The following is a 22,564-nucleotide window of genomic DNA, read 5'->3' on the forward strand; positions in this document are numbered from 1 at the left end:
GCTCAAGAGGGTGGCAGGTGGATCGGCCGTGTCGCTAAGAAAGTTATCCGACCAATTCAACGCACATATTCGCGCGTTAAAGAGCATGGGCAACTCCGAACAGATGGCTGGATGTATCATTGTGCAGATTATTCTATAAAAGATGGACCCAACATCAAAGCCAAGTGGGAAGAAAGGCTAGAGGATTCGTCATTCGTCAACTTAATACCATCGTGGGACCATATGGCTACGTTTCTGGAGGCAAGATGCCGAACAATGGAAACAGTAAATTTTGCTATGTCAAGCTATGCCCCTAGCCATCGGGTGTGAAAAACTAGAGCAATTATCACAAGTAGATCGTCATTTATCGCCACTAACCACGAAGCCCCTGTCTGCGTCTTTTGTGACAGCCCTGGTCATAATATTTATAATTGTGCCCGATTTGGAAATTTAAACCCTGCTTACGGCCTAGGGAGGCAAAACGAGTTGCATTGTGCTTGAATTGCCTAAAGAAAGGTAACAAATTCCGATCATGCAGCTTGGATGCTGTCAGACCTGTGGGACGAAACATTTTTCCCTTCTGACTGAGCCTGCTAATTCATCGCCGATATCCCATGCCTCTTTCGCTAAGTTGTCGCCATCTACCTCCACTTCTCTTGTTGCCCAGTATTTCAGGATGTGATGCCGTCCTCTGGGCTACTGCTATAGTTTTCGTTAAAAGTGGGTCCGACACTTTGATACCTTGTCGTGTCCTTTTGAATTCCGGTTCTCAGCTTCACCTTATAACTTCGCGACTTTCTCAACAGCTTCAGCTAAAAAATCACAAGTCCTCAGCCATTGTCTCCGGTCTAGGAGATTCTCGTTTTGAAACAGAAGGTAACATGGTCACTATATGATAGTGAGGCATGTTGAGTATTCAGAGAATTGAGACTGTATTATGATACATTCTCAATTCTCTGAATACTCAACATGCCTCACAGCTCTGGTAGCGCCTAACATAACTGATGGTCATTGGAACATTCCCGATAACATAAATCTTGCAGATCCGTTTTTTTTTAAATCTCGACGCGTGAACTTGCTGCTTGAAGCTAGCATGTTTTACGATCTTCTCAGTGTCGGCCAGACAAGGCTTTTCCCAGGACGACCTTGTCTTCAAAAAACACGGCTGGATAGTTTCTGGAGGCGGACCGCGCTTGAGTGGTTCTACATTAATGGCAAAGCAAAGCAAATTTGAGTTAAGTTCTGAAGAACGTGCTGATGAATTGGTGCGAAGATTTTGGGACATAGAATCCTGCTTGAAAATTACACCTACCACTTCAAAGGAAGAAAATATTTGTGAAGTACATTTCGTAAGGACTCATCAGATTGCCTTGTGGCCAATATTCAGTTCGTTTACCCTTCAAGCGAAGTTTGGAATGTCTGGGGACGTCATACCAACAAGACTTTCGTCGCTTCCTGACCCTAGAACGCAAACTACAAAATCATGCAGATTTGAAGATTCAATATTCAAACTTTCCAAAGGAAGTTGTGGATTTTGGTCATATGTCGCCTGTTGCTCCAGGCTCTATAGGACTATGTCAATACTTTCTCGTCAGGTTATTCATTAAATGAAATATTGATGACTGGACCTGTTATTCAAAGCTCGCTGTTTCATATCCTTCGTCGCTTTCGTAATTTCCCGATCGCCCTAACAGTAGACATTGGAGAAAGGTATCGATGAGTACGCTTTTCAGCACCGGACGATTTTTCGAATGCATTCTGTGGCGAGGCTCGGCAGAACAGGATATAACGATATTTAAGCTGGATACAGTTACATACGGAACAAAGCCAGCTTCATTTCTCCCTGTCCGTGTTATGCATCTGTCTATGGATGAGGAACCAAATTTTCCAATTGATTCTGCGGCGAGACTTCTACGTTGACAACCTCATTTCATGCGGTGATTCAATTCAAGAAGCATAGGAAATTCTTCAAAATATTTTTGCAGCAGATCTGGAAGAAGAAATTTGAGCTGACCCGCTTGGACTCATAGGACCGTTAATCGCCAAGGCTAACATCTTTTTGCAGCAGATCTGAAAGGAGAAACTTGAGTAACACGAGAGCTTGCCATCATCACTAGCCACAGCTTGGCATTATCTTTACTGCAGTCTTGAGAAGGCACAGTTTCTTAAATTTCCTCGACTCGTGTCAATACCTGCAACAGGGCTAGAAGCTCACGGTTTCTGCAACGCCAGCATCGAAGCATATGCGGCCTGTGTCTACGTCCTTTCTCGATGAACGTCAGCCAGTTGTCAGTTGTTGTATTCCAAATCGCGTGTGGCTCCTCTGAAAAAAATCACAGTTTCAACTCTAGAGCTTTGTGGCGCCTTCTTACTATCTAATCTCATGCGTGAGATATCCAAAATGAATCTCTTCGATAGAAGAGTTGGTCGGATTTTTCTGTATGCCTTTCCTGGATAAGTACCGAGCCCTGCAAGCTCAACATGTTTGTGGCTAATCGTGTCACAGCAGTTCAAGAGCTCACTAATGGCATAGAATGGCGCTACGTGCCTACTTCACTCAACCCGGCAGATATACTCTCGAGAGGATCTACGCCCAGTGAATTAGATCAATTGTCATTGTTTTTCAACGGCCCAGAATTTCTAGTTAAAAACAAATTGGACTGGCCTGCTTCTTTCTTGTCAGAGAAGACAGAACTCGAACATAAAAAAAGGTCCTTATTGCGTCATCTTCCTTCGTTGATATAACTGCCACTTGTAAATACGTCAAATTAGTTGATACCATGCAGCGTATATTCGAAAATTCTTAAAAATTCATATAGAAGAAGGCATTCTGGACTAACAGTGTGTGATATATAACATGGGACTCAACTTTCACTAAGGCTCGTCCAGAGAGCACACCTGTGGGAAGAGCTCAAATCATTGCAGTCGAGAAGAATTGTTAAACCGTTCTCCCGTGTCACCACCCCATCACAGATTCAGTCATCACACGGTTTCATAACCGCTGGTCCACGGGCACTTTTTGCTCATATTCGGTTGCAGAGGCCGATTGGTGGAAAGAAGACCGTATCCAAGGTGGTTGGAAAATGTGAGATGCTTTCGTACCAAGCCTCGAGTAGAGCATATAATGACTGATCGAGCCTTTGAAGTCTCTGGCGTTGACTATTGTGGACCATTTTTCTATAAGCCAGACGTACGAAATAAAGCTCCAGTCAAATGTTACATTACTGTATTCGACTGCTTCGCGACTAAAGCGGTTCACCTCAAACTGGTCAAGGATCTGTCGACAGCTTCATTCTTGAATGCGCTTAAGAGGTTTATATCGACTCGAGGCAGGCCATCCCAGATATGGTCGGATAACGCTACCAACTTTGTCGGCGTCAAGAGCGAGCTTCTGGATCTCAAGCCCCTATTCATCAGTCGCAATCATATTGATTCAGTGCATAAATCTTGCATTGATTGGAAACTTATACCTCCTCGTTCAAAGCATTTTGGCGGCCTTTGGGAAGCAGCAGTGAAGACAGAGAAGTATCGTTTTTATCTTGATCTTCTTCTCAACTTCGAAGATTTTCGCACCCTAGTCTGCCACATAGCATCAATAATTAATTCCAGGCCATTGTTTCCTCTTTCAAGAAATCCAGCAGATCTAGATGTGCTCACTCCAGCTCATTTCTTGATTGGTGGACCCAGCACATCGTTCGTTGAGCCTGATGTGACGCACCTTAGATTCAATCAACTGGATGGCTGGCAACGCGTAACATACCTTCAACAACTATTTTGGTCTCGCTGGCGTGAAGAATACTTAACACTGCTTCAGCAGCGCTCCAAATGGCATACTCCGAAACCAGGCCTATGCGTCAACGGCATAGTCCTCGTAAAGGATAAAAATCTGCCGCCTCTAAGGTGGCTACTGGCGAGAAGCACCGAGTTAATCGTAGGAAAGGATTGAGCCGCTCTCGTAGCCATTTTGCACACCGGTGTGCATATTTCCTATCAGGGGGAAAATTTCTGGTTACGCAGCCAAAACAACTGGAGCGACCTCGCAACTGATAAGAGCAGCATCTTAATTTATCTTATTAAACTCGCTCTGCAAAGCAATTGCCTACATTTTCGATCTTAAGATTAAATTTACAAAGAACTGCCGCTCCTCGCTGTAACGATCGTTTTATCGCCCTAGTTCTACTTATGCGAAGTCCTCAATGCAGCGTATCGAGTTCGCTAAGTTCGTTCGCTTCAAGCATTCAAGCACATCGGCTATTTGCATTACTCAAAATTATAACTAATAATTGTCGCTTCCCTAAAATTGGCACGTACCAATTTGGGTTCGCTTGTCTACATAACACTATTGTTCTTAAATAATAAGCACAGACCAATAGGGGTCTGCCTCTTATAGAAATAAATTGGAACAAAAGAAATAAAATAAGGTTAATTATTTCTATTTGTGAAAGCTATTGAAAAAGCTCAAAGGCACAACACCTAGGTCACCCTGACGTGATTGTTGTTATTAGATTATTCGCTTTAGAATAGAAGAATAATCTTAAAAGACACCACCTGACATTATGTTTTGTGCGCTTTATTTATATACTACACTTTAAATACAACCTACTATTTCGGTCGCTTAAAGTCTTTGCTCATTCGTGCGGTACTTATGTAAAAGCTATTGCCATTGCTTTGTTACAAAGCTTTACACTCGCATTCGCCGAAGATATTACAGTTATTGTTCTTAGAACGTTTTGCATGTACTAGCGATCACCGTTGTTAGTTACTCAGCTTGTCTCGCACACGCTTTCTATCAAAGCTTTTTCTGCAATTGATGAGTGCGGCAAATCGAACGGCTTCAGACCTCATTTGATATTACTTACACTAGCCTCGAAGAGCTAGACTTTGATGAAATCGGCAACCAATTGCGTGAAGACTTCGACGAGTTAGCAGTTTCTATGAAAATTTCGTGTCTCAATATTGTCTTGCTCAACATTTTGCGACCAATCTGTGCTGCACTTAAAAAATAAAAATACTGCTTTTCCTTCTGGTCATGCCTCAATCAATCAGATTGCCTAGTGGCCAATATTCAGTTCGTTTACCCTTCAAGCGAAGTTTGGAATGTCTGGGGACGTCATACCAACAAGCCCTTCGTCGCTGATCTGAAAAATCAATATTCATACTTTCTAAAGGAATTTGTGGATCTTGGTCATATGTCGCCTGTGGTTCCAGAGTCTATAGGACTTTGTCAATACTTTCTTCCTCATCACTGTGTCTTTGAAGAAGACAGTTCAAAGACAATGTGCGAGTCGTTTTCGACGTCTCAGCTACCTCGTCAGGTTATTCATTAAATGAAATAAAGATGGCTTGACCTGTTATTTAAAGCTCGCTGTTTCATCTCCTTCGCCGCTTTCGGAATTTCCCGATCGCCCTAACAGGAGACATTGGAAACATGTATCGATGCGTACGCGTTTCAGCACCGGACGATTTTCTGTAATGGATTCTGTGGCGAGAATCGGCAGAACAGGATATAAAGATTTTTAAGCTGGATACAGTTACATACGGAACAAAGCCAGCTTCATTTCTCTCTGTCCATGTTATGCATCAGCTGTCTATAGATAAGGAACCTAATTTTGCAATTGGATCTCGGATTCTGCAGCGAGACTTCTACGTTGACTTCATTTCAGGGGATGATTCAATTCAAGAAGCAAAGGAAATTCTTCAAGTTGCGAAAGTGGTGCTCAAACAATGCTGCTGTACTGAAAGGGTTACCCGAAGAGGACAGACAGGATGAGAGCTTGCCATCATCACTAGCAACAGCTTGGCATGATCTTTGCTGCAGTTTTGAGAAGGCACAGTTTCTTAAATTTACCCGACTCGTGTGAATACCTGTAGCAGTGTTAGAAGTTCACGGAAAATTTTGAAAATTCATATAGAAGCAAGCATCCTGGACTAACAGTGTGTGATAAACAACATGGGACTCAACTCTCACTAAGGCCACATAGCATCAATATTTAATTCCATGCCATTGTTTCCTCTTTCAGAAGATCCAGCAGGTCTAGATGTTCTCACTCCAGGTCATTTCTTGATTGGTGGACCCAGCACATGGCTGGCAACGCGTAACATACCTGCAACAACTGTTTTGATCTCGCTGGCGTGAAGAATACTTAACACTGCTTCAGCAGCGATCCAAATGGCGAGCTCCGAAACAAGGCCAATGCGTCAACGACATAGTCCTCGTAAAGGATGAAAATTTGCCGCCTCTAAGGTGGCCACTGGCGAGAATCGCCGAGTTAATCGTAGGAAAGGATGGAGTCGCTCGCGTAGCCATTTCGCGCACCGCAACAGGAGTAATGAGAAGAACTGCAAACAAGCTGTGCGTATTGCATAGCAGGAAATCTGCTGAAAGCCCATGCCTTCCAAAGGGGGGAGAATGTCTGGTTACGCAGCCAAAACAACTGGAGCGACCTCGCAACTGATAAGAGCAGTATCTTAATTTATCTTATAATACTTGTTCTGCAAAGCAATTGCCTAAATTTTGCTATTAAGAATATATTTACATAGAACTGCCGCTCTTCGCTGTAACGATCGTTTTATTGCCCAGTTCTAAGTTCGCTAAGTTCGTTCGCTTCACGCATTTGGTACACATTGGCCACTTGCATTACTCAAAATTATAAATAATAGTATTCGCTTCGCTAAAATTGGCACGTACCAATTCGGGTTCGCTTGTCTACATAACACTATTGTTCTCAACTAATAAGCACAGACCAATTCAGGTCTGACTGCTTTTCGTAACTTTAAGAAATATAGAAACATATTGGAACACAAGAAATAAAATAAGGTTAATGACTTTTATTTGTGAAAGCTATTGCAAAAACCAAAAAAAACCAAATATCATGTGACGGGGAAAACCACAACAAGTCTTTACATAGATAAAACAAAATCAAAACTAAAAACAAGGATCAGTCAACATAAATCGGACTTCAAATTAAGACATCAAAATAATATACACTAAACAGCACTAATGACCCACTGCATGAGAAGCAACCACACGCCAAATTTTAAGAACACAAAAATCTTACAACAAGAACACCTCTACAACAAACGACACAAATTGGAAATGCTACACATAATTTACACACCCACCAACAAACGACTAAACCATAAGACATACACAGAAAACTGCCCTCACTTGTACAGACATCTTATAAACAGCCAAACAGCCTCAGTTTGAATCTCCTTCTTGTATGTAAAATGTTCAAATTGATGTTTATCTGTAATCAAAATGTTAAATGTTTTTTTGTATCTTGGTGTAAGTGCCCTGAATATATATATATATATAAATGTATAACAAACCCGGACCTCGAGAGCCAGTCAGCGAATATTGTATCTTGATAAACAAAAAAAGGGTTTTAATCAAAAACCTAGTTTTCGAACGATTGTTCCTATGGCAGATATACGCTATAGTAGTCCGATGTAAATAAGATTTTTCAAAAATGAAGGGATCATAGCGAAATCTTTAACTGCCGTGTTTAATTAAAACATCTTGATCAAATATCTTGACAAGAAAGTTTATCATACAACAACTTAAATTTTGGCCGATCGTTCCTATGCCAGCTATATGATAAACTTTACCGATCTTATTAGGATTGTGCATTTATATAAAACTAATAAATGCCGATTTTGGTCAAGTTATCTTGAAAAAAAAAGAAATTTTTTGCATACAACTTAATTTGCGACCGATCCTTCCTATGACAGCTATATGATACAGTGGTCCGTAGCGTGTGCGTACTCAGAAGATAGTCTGTATCTCGCCTACTTGTACATACTTGTACTTGTACATACTTGTACTTGTACATTGAAACACAAAAGTTTTAGTTAAACATATTAATTCCAATTTTCATATAGCTTATTTCCTTTTTGCTTTATATGGGATGTGTTTGAAACCAGTGTATAAGAATCATAAAAAGAAGACTTATGTTAAGAGCACTAACGCTCGCTCGACACTGGGTCGTGATTACAAAAAGAATCTATATACTGAACGTAATCCTAATAGATGACCAAAAACAGAAATCATGCTGCATGATGATAGATACGGGGCCATGGAGACGGTAGTTTCAAATTACATGCATTTCCTATGTCGGGTAGTGCTGAAGGCTCGCCGATTTACAATTATTATCCAATATTTCAAACTCTTTAGCTGGCATACTCACAATATTGAACAAATAAATCCATTGATGCGTACGTTGGCCCCATCGTTAGGATGGTGGTTATATCTGCGGAGCACTTTAAATTATTTTACCTATTTACAAATAATTTGGGATATACCGTACATCGCCTAATTAATTTCCCGTTTAGTTTAATTATAACACATTATTATTAAGTAACTTTAAATGGTCGATTAAAAAATTACAAAATAAGATCGCGATCTTAAGATCTTAACTGTAGTAATTTGGCTAAAGAAATGAAATTTCTAATGCGGCAACTTTTATATTACTTTCATACGAAAGAGTTTTTTAAATTTTAAGGCATGAGCATTTGACGTGAACGCAAAAATTTTATTCAATCGCCTAGCACGTATATCCGATCTCGATCTGCGGAAACTTAAGCCGTCCCATTCCTTGCTGAAGACACTCCGATGATCAAAAAGGGGCGGCAAAGTAGAAGTAGAGCAGCAAATAGCCTTTTGATATTTTCCACTCTTGCTCAGCCACTTTGGTTCCTTTTAGTTTTCCTCTTTATTTTTTTTTTTTTTATTTTTTTTTTTTTTTTCTTTTTGTCTTTATACCTTGCACCAAACAAATATACAAAACAATATTACACATAAGTTATTTATAATTTCGCTGGGGGAGAGGGCTTAAAGGGGCCAAACCAAACCCAGATCTAGCTCTACACACCTACACCATCGGGCCGTGGCCTCGTACCATCTATGCTAGCGGGCCGTAGCCTCGCTCCAACCACACTAGCGGACCGTGGCCTCGCACCAACTCCACTACCTAAACACCGAATTAATTTAGTCCGCCGACATGCCACACCCCTAAACGCCTCTTGGTCCCTGTTCGGGCGCCACTTGTAAGGAAGCTTCTGGCCGGGGTATAATTCTCAGTCTTACCAGGTCTAGCGAGTTACAAGTTATTTATAATTTCGCTGTGCGAGAGGGCTTAAAGGGGGAGGTGAGTATCCTGACCAAACCAAACCCAGATCTACCTATACACACCTACACCATCGGGACGTGGCCTCGTACCATCTATGCTAGCGGGCCGTGGCCTCGCTCCAACCACACTAGCGGGCCGTGGCCTCGCACCAACTTCACTACCTAAACACCCTATCTCTCTGCCGGGCCGTGGCCTCGTACCACTACGCTAGCGGGCCGTGGCCTCGCACCAACTACACTTGCGGGCCGTGGCCTCACACCAGCTCCACTGCCTAACCGCTCTATCTTTCTGGCCTCGCACCAACTACACTAGCGGGCCGTAGCCTCGCACCAACTCCACTACCTAAACACCAACCGGCAATGCCCACCCCGGAGCCACAATCTCGTATCGAGGTTAGGTCGAACACCGGTTAGTTCCGATGTTAAGGTAAGCCGGGTTACCAGGAAACAGGGAATAATCCGATACTTTCTAGATAATTACAACGTTGGCACTTTATTCACTATTATTCATTCCGAACTTATCGTAAATCATAAGCTAAACCCTGCCGCACTGTTTTCTGGAGCCCTAGCGTTCCACTAAACCATCTATGATCTCGTTTATCTGGCGCAGCACTTCTACCCCTTAACGTTCAATCACAAGTGCCGGCACGCTCGCCGGCAAGCCATGCGCTCGCTTCGGCTGCTCAACTTCGCCGCGAGCTTTCGCAACTTCGCCTCGGAGCTTTCGCTCTTCGCCGCCGAATTGAAGTTGCGCTCTCAAAGGCGGTGTTGAGCAACCGATCGACAACGCACGGTTGCAGCGGCGGCCGGCGGTTAAATTCAAACTCACTATTTAAATCAATTATAATATTCGCGGCTCCTTGCCTCTTTGCTACTAATCGAACTGCTTATATTACTGATGGCTCCTTGCCTCTTATTACACTAAGATCTTAATCTAATATAATTAATACTCATAACTAAAGAAAATTAATACGTTGTCCCGCCAGCGGTGTTAGTGGTGTTAGTGCCCTGAAGACGGTTTGCCGATGTGCAAACCAAATATATACATATATATATATATATATATATATATATATATATATAATTATATATATATATATATAACATAACATAAAACATATATATATAAAACATATATATATATATTTTATTTTATTTTATTTTATATTACTTTAATAATTTAAGCAAAATGAAAGAGGTTTTTATTTAGACCGAAGCGTGTACGCAAAAATATTATTCATTCGCCTAGCACGTACATATATACAATCTCGATCTGCGGATACTTAAGTGGTCCTATTCCTTTTTGGAGACACTCCGTTGATCAGCAAATAGCTTGGTTATCAATGACTAAACATGCAGTCGCGGGGTGTAGACTCAGCCGCAATGTCCCGGTGTCGCGTCAGTGTTAATCTGTAGTGATCCTTAAGAAATCCGTGGCCCTTTTGATACGACGACCAGCCACGCTTAATTTATATATGAATACACGAAAGCGTAGTTGCGCTATGGCTGGCCGGTAGCTTAGTAAGATTTTACCCACTGAAAAAGGGCAAATTAAGAATTACGCGCTTGATTAATTAAAAGCGAATATCACCTGGTGGCGGAAAACTGTTGCCCTTAAAAATCCGAAGCGGTGTACAGCCACTGCACTTTCTGCTGTCGAATTGAAAAAGAGCGCAGCTTGGCAATCAGACCTTCTGCCTTCCTTCAATTTCAGCAAAGACACAAATACCAACACAATTATTATTCACCACATCTTAATTAAAACGGTGATGTGGTCTGATCTATCGAGCGTTCCTTCATTCTCACGTAAGTGCGAGAGTTACCTTCGTGGCGGTGGTCGATGGTAACAAGTTATAGGTGAAAGGAATTAAGTTGCCTTGTCCACCGTTGGTTATGTAGATATTAATTATGAATTTGAAAATAAAGACATGGGCGTCTGTCCAGTTTGAATAGTAAATGCGATCTGATTTATTCGACCAAGTGTCGTTCTAAAGTAGTTTAAGTATAACAATGTATTAGAGTGTATGTATGTATGAATGTGTGGTTATCTTTGGTGGGTCCAAGACTACTGAGTTGACGTCTCAAGTCGTCGCTGATGTTAATGTTTCTGCATCCTGTTAAACTGCTGACATTGGTGTTTATACAATCTGGGACAACGTACTCTGGTCATCGTCTTGTTAGTATGTAGATACATATGTACTTATTTGGTGGTTTGAATATAGTTTTAGTTGCTACGTATTTATTTGCTGCTTCTTTGTGGTTTCGTGGGTGGTGTGATTGATAAGGAAGCTCCTCCGCTGGATTGAAGAGAGGGCCATAACGGAGGTATGGCCTGAACGAAATGCGTTTGTGTAGGCGTCGGCGTGAAGACGGTTGTTGTCCTTTTAAAATACAGCAGAAGTATTATTATTCCGGTTAATATTATAAGACATGCGTTAATTTGTAATAATGTGATTTGTTGTGATTTTTAATGGTGAGTATACGGTTATGGGTCTTCATGGTCTACAAATGTAGCTTTTTTAATTTTTTTTTTTCTTTTATGGTATTGCTTACCCTTTACTTCTTTGTAAAGTGTTATCTTAGTTCTGATGTTGTCTTCTACTTCAGTTTCCGTGTTTCAAATGTGTGGTTTTTTATAACAATGTTGCAATCCTTGTGTGTTGTTAGCTCATTTCCATTTATTTCGAACTGCTTAAAACAGGTCGGGCTTATCTTTACGTTAACTCCATTTAGTACGAAAATGAAACCTTTTTCTGGTTTTGCTCACATGTTGCGTTTTCTTCATTTAATAATCTTTTTAGGCCGCTTATATTCCACTTTGGAACCCTGACAACTTGTGTCTTACAAAAATATTGATTATGAATTTTGTTACATTTTTATTAAAAAGTTGATCACAAGCAATCTTCTTTGGTATCCCAAAGGTGCACATAAAGTGCCTGATTGTTTTGTTTCGTTGCGAGTTCGACCCTGCCAAGCGAACTTTTTTTATTTTTTTTATATGATGTTAGAGTAAGAGGGTTCAGGGTATTCCTTAGTCGGGAGCTCCCGACTAGAGCCTCTTATTTGTTCTTCATTTAATATTCCTTTTAGGCAGATTATATCCCACGTTGGAACCCTGGCAACTTGTTTCTTACAAAAATATTGATTATGAATTTTGTTACATTTTTGTTTTAAAGTTTCAATGTTATTCTTTTTATATGCTATATATTCTGGTATTTTTACATATTTTGTGGTATTAAGTGGTAATGGGATAATGTATGAAATTTTATATTCTTCCGGTTCAAGGGTCCGCATTTTAATGTGTAAAACAACATTAGTTTTATTTATAAACGTATCCATTTCTAAGAGTCTGTATAAATGCTCTTGTGATATTATTGTTATATTTTGCTTGGACAAAATGTGTATAATTTTTTCTATTTCATCCATTGATAGGATGAATTTGGAATTACGTTTAATTTTGTAAGAAGGTAAAATGTTGTTTAAATGATTGTACATTACATCTTTGTTATATCCTATTCTGTTAATGTATTGTAGGACATGTATTCTTTATAAACCTCGTTTTTGTAATTTCTAAGGAGAGTGTTTATTAAATTTTGTTCTTTATTGATATGTTCGGTAATATTTCCGATCTTTATTTTTTTCGATCTCATGGTTTTCTGATATTTATTCGTTCATGTTTTTCGTTATATCGTTCATGTTTCCTTGTATAAGTTTTATTTCTTTGTCTATTTTATTGGAATATATTGTGTCCGTGTTTCCTGAAGTGGTTTTAATTATTTATCTTTTTCTGGGTACTAAAATATTTACTTTCTCTTTAAGTTGTCCTAGTTTGGCTTCAAGAATTTCTACAGCTTCTTTTTATTCCTTTTAGTGCTTTATCGAATTGGTCAATATTGTCTAAGTATTCTTGTATGTGCACTACATCTGAGAATATGTTATAGTTTAAATTACCCTGGCTGGTCCTAGTTCTAATTAAACTATAGGTATACCATGTTCCAAGTGCTGTAGGTTAATGTATTGTCCGGTCGTATAATAGAATCTGTATCATATGGATAGGGTTATGTTTCGTCTTAATTTGTTTTTTGTTATTTAATTTTGTTTTTTATGTGTTAGGTTTCCTAGTCACCCGTTTTACTTTTGATTTATGAATTTTTGTTTTTTGGCTGATATTAATCGGGGTGTTAGTTTGTTCCTTCTATTGTCTTTCCGAAAAGTGATTTCTTTTTCTAATTCTGGGGGGTCGTGTTTGTTTTCGTTTAATTTACAAGTGCGTTTCTGGAATTTATCGGTCATTTGTTTTGCTACTTAAGGGTATAATTTTCGTTGGTATCAATTTAACCCCTGTAAGAAATCGTGTTCGTTTGTAAGCTTTGCTGTCTTTTGAAACATATGTGTTCTTTCTGAAAATAATTCATCTGCAACAGGCTACACGCCATATGTAGCCTGTTGCAGATGAAAAGCGTTGTTGTAGGTAGTTAGTGCTTCCCATAATATGTCGTTATGGTCACATTCGACATTTTCTTGATTTTTTTAGGTTGAAGCAAATCAAACGGCTTCAGACATATTTTGATATTACTCACACTAGCCTCGAAGAGCTAGACTTTGATGAAATCGGTAACCAATTGCGTGAAGACTTGATGGTTACACAGAATGGGTCGACTTTTATTCTATGTTCACAATTATTCTGATTTAGCAGATATCGAAAACCTGCAGCATCTTTGATCGTGACTGAAGGATTCAGCGCTGGACGCGATTCGATCATTGGAAATAACAAACGATAATTATGTCATAGCACTTAATTTATTGGAGAAACGGTTTAATAATAATAGGTTTTCAGGCATACATACTTGAGATATTGGGGCTCAAAAGGGTGGCAGGTGGATCGGCCGTGTCGCTAAGAAAGTTATCCGACCAATTCAACGCACATATTCGCGCATTAAAGAGCATGGGCAACTCCGAACAGATCGCTGGATGCATCATTGTGCAGATTATTCTATAAAAGATGAACCCAACATCAAAGCCAAGTGGGAAGAAAGACTAGAGGATTCGTCATTCGTCAACTTAATACCATCGTGGGACCATATGGCTACGTTTCTGGAGGCAAGATGCCGAACAATGGAAACAGTAAATTTTGCTATGTCAAGCTATGCCCCTAGCCATCGGGTGTGAAAAACTAGAGCAATTAACGCAAAACGAGTTGCATTGTGCTTGAATTGCCTAAAGAAAGGTAACCAGTTGCGATCATGCAGCTTGGATGCTGCCGGACCTGCGGGACGAAACATTTTTCCCTTCTGCATTTAAATAATAATAATTCAGCATTTTCTTCTGGTCAGCTGACTGAGCCTGCCAATTCATCGCCGACAGCCCATGCCTCTTTCTCTAAGTTGTCGCCATCTACTTCCACGTCTCTTGTGGTCCAGTATTTCAGTAGTAATGCCGTCCTCTTGGCTACTGCTATAGTTTTCGATAAAGGGAGCTCTCAGCCATAGTCTCCGGTCTAGTAGATTCTCGTTTTGAAACAGAGCTAAACATGGTCACTATCATAATACAGTCTCAATTCTCTGAATACTCAACATGCCGCACAGCTCTGGTAGCGCATAACATAACTGATGGTCAACCGAATCTTACTATCAACCAGACGAATTGGAACATTTCCTTGTATAAGTTTTATTTCTTCGTCTATTTTATTGGAATCTATTGCGTCCATGTTTCCTGTAATGGTTTTAATTAGGCCCTAGGCCATTTATGGCTCATCTTTTTGTCGTTTTCTTGCTATTAAAATATTTACTTTCTCCTTAAGTTGTCCTAGTTTGGCATCAAGAATTTCTATATCTTTTCCAGAGAATGTAAAACTCTTTAAGCCCTTTAGAGCTTTATCGAATTGGCCAATATTGTCTAAGTATTCATGTATGCGCACTACATGTAAGAATATTTTATAGTTGTTTATTACCCCGGCTGGTCATAGTTCTAATTTAACTATAGGTGTACCATGTTGCAAGTGCTTTAGGTAATATATTGTCCAGTCATATAAGAGAATCTGTAAGTATCATATGGGTAGGGCTAAGTTTCGTCTTAATTTGTTTTTGTTAGTTCATTTTTTTTTTATGTGCTAAGTTTTCTAGTCACCCGTTTTGATATTTATTGAATTTTTTCGTTTCTGGTTGATATGCATGTTGGGCCGTTGTCCATCAAGATCTTGTGGGTTGAAAATCGTTCCGTCTATTTTCTTTAATTCTAGGGGGTCGTGTTTGTCTGCGTTTAATTTACAAGTGCGTTTCTGGACTTTGTCGGTCATTTGTTTTGCTACTTCAGGGTATAATTATCTTTGGTTTACATTTAACGCCTGTAAGAAATTGTGTTCGTTTGTAAACTTTTCTGTCTTTTGAAACATATGTGTTCTTCCTGAAAATAATTCGTATGGCGTGTAGCCAGTTGCAGAATGAATATAGGTATTGTAGGTCGTTAGTGCTTCCCATATGTCGTTATAGTCACATTCTATATTTCATATTTTTTCTTATCTAATATAATTCTGTATATTTCTATTACTGAAGTCTTTGAACTGGTGAATTGCTTGAGGATTGTTGGAATGATGTGACGTGTCTGGTATTGTTTTGCTTACAAAAATCAATAAACAGATTTCCTGTGAATTCAGCGCCCTGATCACAAACAATCTTTTTTGGTATCCCAAAGGTGCACATAAAGTGCATGATTGATTTAACAACATTTATACTGTTTCTATACGGTATTGTGTACCCTGTTGCGAATCTTGATAATTAATATATTATTGTTAGTACTTTGTTGTTGTTGATTGTGTATATGTCCATGTGAATTATGTCTAATGGTTGTTGGGGCGTTTCTGTTTACTGAAATGGGACTTCTTGTGGTTGCCTATCGTATTTCATAGTCTGAAAGACAGTCACAGTTTTTAATAGTTTGGGCGAATTTTTGTATTATGTGAGTGAAGTATATCACTCTTTTTAAATGAGCTAGCGTATCGTCCGTTGCTCTATGGTTATTCTTTGTGTGGTATTGTCTGATTTATTTTTGTTGTTCGTCAAGTGTTGGTATACCTCACAGAAATTCCGTGCATCTGACTAGCTTGTAGAGTTGGCTATGTGAAAATAATTTAGAATAAACCGTCTGGACTGTTCTGAATATGTCGTCTGTTGCGAATATTGCACAGGTCTTGTTTGGTTTTAAAATGGCTTTTAGAATTTTTGTTATCGTTTTCGTCCAAAATAGGTTCTGCTACGATGCATCTAATTCTATTTTTAAATGAAATCTCGATTTTCTTATTTGGATTTACATCTTGCTTTAATATAAGCTGTATATTGAAGTCATTCTCTGCTATTGGTATAAACTGTTCTATATTGTCTTGTTCCTTAATTTGATTCGTGGTCATTCATGATTACGTATAGCTTGTCTTTGGTTGTAGTAAATTCCTTTTTCAGCAACCGCTATTTCATAAGCTGTTACTATATCGGTTGGGTCTCTACCTCTTACTGTTGAACCTAATGGTCCGCGTCTAATTTTATTTTCGAAAGGAATCTCGATTTTCGTATTTGGATTTATATTTTGCTTTAATATAAGCTGTATATTGAAGTCATTCTCTGCTATTGGTATAAAGTATTCTAAATTGTCTTGTTCCTTCGTTTGATTCGTGGTCTTTCATGTTTACGTCTAGCTTGTCTTTGGTTGTAGTAAATTCCTTTTTCAGCAACCGCTATTTCATAAGCTGTTACTATATCCGGCTGGGTCTCTACCTCTTACTGTTGAACCTAATGGTCCGCGCAGTCCATCTACAAATGTCGTCAAACATTGATTGGTATAAAGTTCGCTTTTGGTTTCAATGACAGTTTGGTTCACTGCATTTTCTTCTACGATATTGAGAAGAGCCCTTTGAATATCCGCTATCTTTTCGGTTCTTTTGTTCGCGAAGTGGGTTATAAGTTTATTCTTTATTTCGTCCCAGCTCAACTCAGTTCCCGATTAGTATAATACTTCATGCGCTTTTCCCTAGATCTTGTTTCTGATTGCCCTTAGTATCATTTGTCCGGTTGGCGTTTGGTCTGCCCCTCTTATTAACATTAATATATCCTCAATGTTTGTACTAAATTCTTCCATGTTCCCGTCGTATGTTGGCATGGTTTTTAATAAATCGGAAATTTTAAAGCTTCCTATTATTTCTTGCATGTGCAAGTTGGCAGGTTGTGCCGGGGCTATTTCCTGATCCATGGACATGGTTTCGGATGCTTCTTCTTCTCTTATATCTGGTATGCTATTAGTGCGTTTGGCACCTCTTGTAGGAATTATTCTCCTAACCCTACCTAAGTTAGACATGAACGGTATTATGTTGTAAATATATAATTATGTGCTGTATATACATATATATAAATATGTTGCCTATCTTATGTGTATAGTGTTAGTGTTAGTATATATTTATCTTAATTTATATGTGTTAGCTAATTTATTTTTTGCCTTTAGTATGTGTGTTTGCTGTCGTTCCTCCGTGTAGTGAGAATGAAGTTTTTTTTTAATGGTGTCTGTTAAAGATATAATATAAGTTTGTGTTGTTTATGTGCAATGTATCAAGTCTTTTTCTAGCGTAAAGTTTCGAATTGTTTCGAATTTAATTTGGTGTTGTTTTTTTTTGTTTATAAATTATTTATGTTCTTAAAGAAGGTTCGTCTTGTATTTAATTTCTTTTTTTTATACTCTGAACCCATTAAAAAATGGTATATTGAATTCGTGCGAAATCCAAATGTGTGTAACAGGCAGAAGGAAGCATCTCCGACCCCATAAAGTATATATATTCTTGATCAGCATCAATAGCCGAGTCGATCTAGCCATGTCCGTCTGTCTGTCCGCCCGTCCGTTCGTCCGTATGAAGTATATACCATCCATGTATATACATCAATCTCTATATCAATGTATGTTTTCCAGCACAAAAAATGGGTTGCATGGCGACTAATACATGTGGGCAAGCCATACACACACTCGCACATTTCACTTCCATACCCAGCGGACCAAACCGATAGCGATATGAATCATATGTCGTTCAGTTTGTGGCTGTCAAAGTTTCATTTACGACTGTCGCAAGAAATACGACTAGCGAGCTTTTTGTGATATTTTTTGCGTGCCTTTTCCGATATATCTAACCAGTATTGCCAATGTGTTTCGAAGGCTTCTAACACACAATTTTCTTACTGTTCTATGCAAGGAGCATTGTCTTGCAACGTCATCCGTAATTATACGGCGCCAGGAGCTCCTAATAAATTTGTCATATGTCTTTTCGATTTTTTCGACTAATTCAATGACCTTAAAGAAAATGTGAGATTTATAAGTAAATATTAAACATATTAAATTTAAAGTTTCCTTACCAAATTTTTAAAGGACTTCTCTTCTTTGAGAAATTCTTCGAATGCCTCAAAGTCCCCAAGAGTATCCTTTGGCGCACTTAGCAGCGTCAATTTCGGCTTGTGAGCCTCTCCGCAAACTCGTCCTTTGATTATGGACATTTCGTTTCTTAATGAAATAAGTCCAGCCCCTTGACGGTCAACTATATTAGAAAAATTCAAGTGTGTATACCATTTTCTTCGAAATTAAATAATTTGCCTGATATTTTTTCAACCTTATGTAGCACTACTTTTGAGTCAAAATTGAGTTCTTTGGAAAAGAATATGCCTACAAAGGTGGAATTTATGGGAAATGTAAAAAATGGCTCTAGGACAACTACATTCAAAATGTTATTGTCAATTGCAATAATCCTATATATGTAGATTCTTTACTTCTATAGAATTACAAAGGTTCTTATTATAATTTGTTTCAAAGTGGTTTTACATATATGTTTAATATTATAAGATAATTGATCAATATTATTTTTAAGTTATTATGCGATGATTTAATTTATAATTAAAACTCAACTCCCAAATGCCAAGTCTCTGCTTTTCCTTTCGCGTTGCGCAGCCTGCTTTTTGACGCAGAACTGCAAAGTTACAAATGAGCGAAGAGAGAGCGAAAGTCTAATTGCTAAGCTAAGTAATAAAAAATGGTTGTATAGATTTGAATCTAAAATGTGCTTCAAAACAATGAGTTCGGTATACAATAAAAAAGTACGAAAGTCCGTTGCCTTAAGTCTGTCGAGATTGTCTAAAAATCTAACTTCTATATTGAATTCTCTTGGTAAAAATTTTTTGAAGCGTATAAATTTATTATTAAGAGAAGTTAGGGAGTGTCGACTCAAAGGCTCTCACTAAAGCCACTAAAACTGATTTTATAACGCCAAAACAAACTACGTGCATATAGTCTAGTGGAAACTGATTTACTAAATCAATCGGCAAAATTTTCAAGAATATGTTTGCTTTGAATCATGTTGCTTTTACTGATGTTATTAGACGACAGCCACTGGGCTTAGCGAGTATTAACCTCGGTTGAACTGGAATGTTCTGTAGATAGCAAATCATTGCTATCTGAAAATAATAAATTTAAATATAATTTAATTTCTGCTTAATTTTCTTTAGCTATCTCTATTTTTTCTTCGAATCGTTTCACATGAGGAGCCTCGCAAATATTTTGTCTGCTATTTCTTTTATATGGCATTTTTCAACTTTACATTTGATATGTTTATTTATTGACAATTTATTTTAAATTTAATAATTTGTCCCAAAAATATTTGATTATACTCTGCAAGGAAAAAGTTTAGTTATTAGTTTACACTTAATACTTACTTACCTTTCTATAGAAATGCAAATTCGGCGGACAACAGAAAAGAGAGCAAAGGAATTTTTCAACCCCCAGAAAACGGTCTTGAGTAGGAAAAAATAACAAAAACAACACAACATCCGAATGCCACTTCGTTTTAATACCCTGAACCCATTAAAAATGGGAATAAGAGTATATTGTATTTGAACAAAATCCAAATGTATGTAACAGGCAGAAGGAAGTATCTCCGACCCCATAAAGTATATATATTCTTGATCAGCATGAATTGCCGAATCGATCTAGCCATGTCCGTCTGTCTGTCCGTCACTCTTTTGAGCTTCACCAGACCATTGAACATTGCTGCTCGAAATAATGACGTCTTTCATATAAGCGACCGTATCATTATTTTGGATTAATTCTCGCATAACTGCCATAATTTGGTAAACACTGCTGGAGAGTTTTAATTTTTGAATATTTTTGCGAGCCTGTTTCAACTGGTACATGAAAAATCCATTTGTCAAATCTAATGTAGTGAAAATTGACGCACCTTGCAGCTTCTCAATTAGAGTATCCATTTGAGGCATAGAAAAATGATCGCGAATCACCTTTTCGTTTAGCTTACGGCAGTCGCAGCACAAATGCTTTTTGCCAATTTTTTTGGCCACTAAAAGAACTGGTGAGGCGTACTCTGATATACTGGGCTTGATAATTTTTTCCGCTAGCCATTCTTTCACTTGCTCATCAACAATTTTCTGATCACACACGGCTCTACGTCTCGGATGCTGAAATACTGGCAGCTCATCTGTTAAAATAATCTTCATCTCAATTGGAGAGCTTGTATTTCTGATTGGTTTATAGGAATGTACTTGTTACGGGACGAAATGAAAATAGCTGTTGACTATGTCCTACTGGGTATCACATTGTTTCCGTAAGCAGCCCTCGCTACTTACACTGGAAGCGCACCGTTCGAATTAGTTTTTACATGAGGTTCATTTTCGTTTTTGCTTGAAGCTGAGCAGAAGTGAAAGAGAACAGAAGCGCGTGCGGAGCACGAATGTAAGTCTCATAATCATGTAAAATATAGGTTGTTAAATAATGAAAGAATAATAAAGATTTCAGCGTTCGAATTATATTATATCGTACCGCCTCGTACGAATCGAATTGAATCGAGTTGTTTCTTTCGACGCTAGAAGTCCCTGCCGAATACGCGCCCCGGCACGAGTCTCGGTGCCAACATTCTGAAATATTCTCTGCAGCAGAGAGTGTCCGAGGGATTCTCTGCTACGGCGGAGATTTCTGCGAAGCAAGCGACTTGCAAAATCACAACCTTAGCTGCCTATAGAGAGACACGTGGTACAAGAGCTAGACTCACACTTAACAGCCATAACCTCAAAGCGGATTTCATAGTATAGGTGTGGCGAGATGGCTGACGGTGATGAACAAGATGCAAGTGGTAGAAGGACGACAAGTTGTATTAAACCCGGTGGAACTGCAACGCTTGCAACGGCATGGTCAACGGAACAGGCTAAAGGATCGCCTGTTCCTGCTGGAGTACAAGATAAAGTCGCCGGTGTAGAAAAAGGTAGTGGGGCAGCAATCATAGAAACTTATAGTGGCTGTCCGTCTACGTCGTCCGCTGCTACTGGTCCAAGGGAAAGTTCAACACCAATGCAGCAAAGAACTGAGAAAGTGGGAGTTCTTTTCGACCAATTGGGATACCAGAACGTGATCTACAAGCAGAAACAGGTTGCGGCTAATTGGAGTGTACACCCCAGTATGCCATATCAAGCAAATACGTTTAACCAGGCTACGGAGCCCAGTACTGCCGCGTACATGGGCCACACAGGTCTGGGAGCGCTCAATAGATCGATTGAGCACGTGCCACGGCAGCAATTTGACAATGTGCATTGTAATAATGCGACGCCGTGGAATGGATCGCTGACACCTGCGCAAATCAGCGCGCGACATGTCATCAGCAAAGATTTACCAATTTTTACAAGCAAACGAGAGGAATGGTTGATCTTTATCAGCAATTATGAACAATCCACAAAGAGATGTGGATTCAGCAACGAGGAAAATCTCATCAGGCTTCAGAAGTGCCTTAGAGGGCAAGCCCTGGATGCGGTGCGTGGAAAACTTATGATCCCAGCTACAGTGCCGTATGCTATAGGCACATTGCGAATGTTGTATGGCCGCTCTGAAATAGTACATGCTGCTCTGCAGCAAAAGCTGCGAGAGGAACCAGCAATAAAGTCGGACAACTTGAACACCGTTATCCGACTGGCCATAGCTGTCCAAAACTACGATAGCGGCCATTGGTATGCACGATTATCTTTACAATCGCGGTGCTGAACGAGCTTGTTGCTAAGATGCCCAGCCATATGAAATTGGATTGGGGCCGGCATCGAATGTCGAATGCAGGTAGCAGTTTGGCCACCTTTGATAACTGGCTGTTCAATGTGGCAATGTGCGCCACTATGGTCACGCCCTACGAGACACCACTGGCTGATAACGAAAAGAAGTGCTCCACGAAAACCACTAGAGAGCGAATTTTTGTGCACAACAAGGTAGATAGCCCTGAGGGTTCTCATCAACAAAGTTCACAACAGGAACAGGAGAGGGTTTCATGTGTGAAGTGCGCCGGTAACCACCGTCTATCAGATTGCGACGACTTCAGATGTACAAATCAGCGCTGGGAACTTGTTAAGGAAAAGAGGCTCTGTTTTTGCTGCTTTCTACGTCGTCGTGCACAAC

At 39.2% G+C, this 22,564-nt stretch overlaps 1 protein-coding gene across 1 annotated transcript; it reads left to right on the plus strand.

Annotated features, from left to right (window-relative positions):
* The first annotated feature begins 3,103 nt into the window (after positions 1 to 3,103).
* On the plus strand, positions 3,104 to 3,925 carry LOC138911602 (uncharacterized). The gene has a single exon (XM_070210980.1). The coding sequence runs from the start codon at positions 3,104 to 3,106 to the stop codon at positions 3,923 to 3,925; it is 822 nt and encodes a 273-aa protein (XP_070067081.1).
* Positions 3,926 to 22,564: the final 18,639 nt, after the last annotated feature.

Source organism: Drosophila virilis, unplaced genomic scaffold (assembly GCF_030788295.1).
Source record: "Drosophila virilis strain 15010-1051.87 unplaced genomic scaffold, Dvir_AGI_RSII-ME tig00001657, whole genome shotgun sequence".
In the NCBI taxonomy this organism is placed as follows: Eukaryota; Metazoa; Arthropoda; class Insecta; order Diptera; family Drosophilidae; genus Drosophila; species Drosophila virilis.

Excerpts from the sequence above, each read along its gene's own strand:
- LOC138911602 (XM_070210980.1), top strand. The coding sequence starts at position 3,104 with ATGACTGATCGAGCCTTTGAAGTCTCTGGCGTTGACTATTGTGGACCA.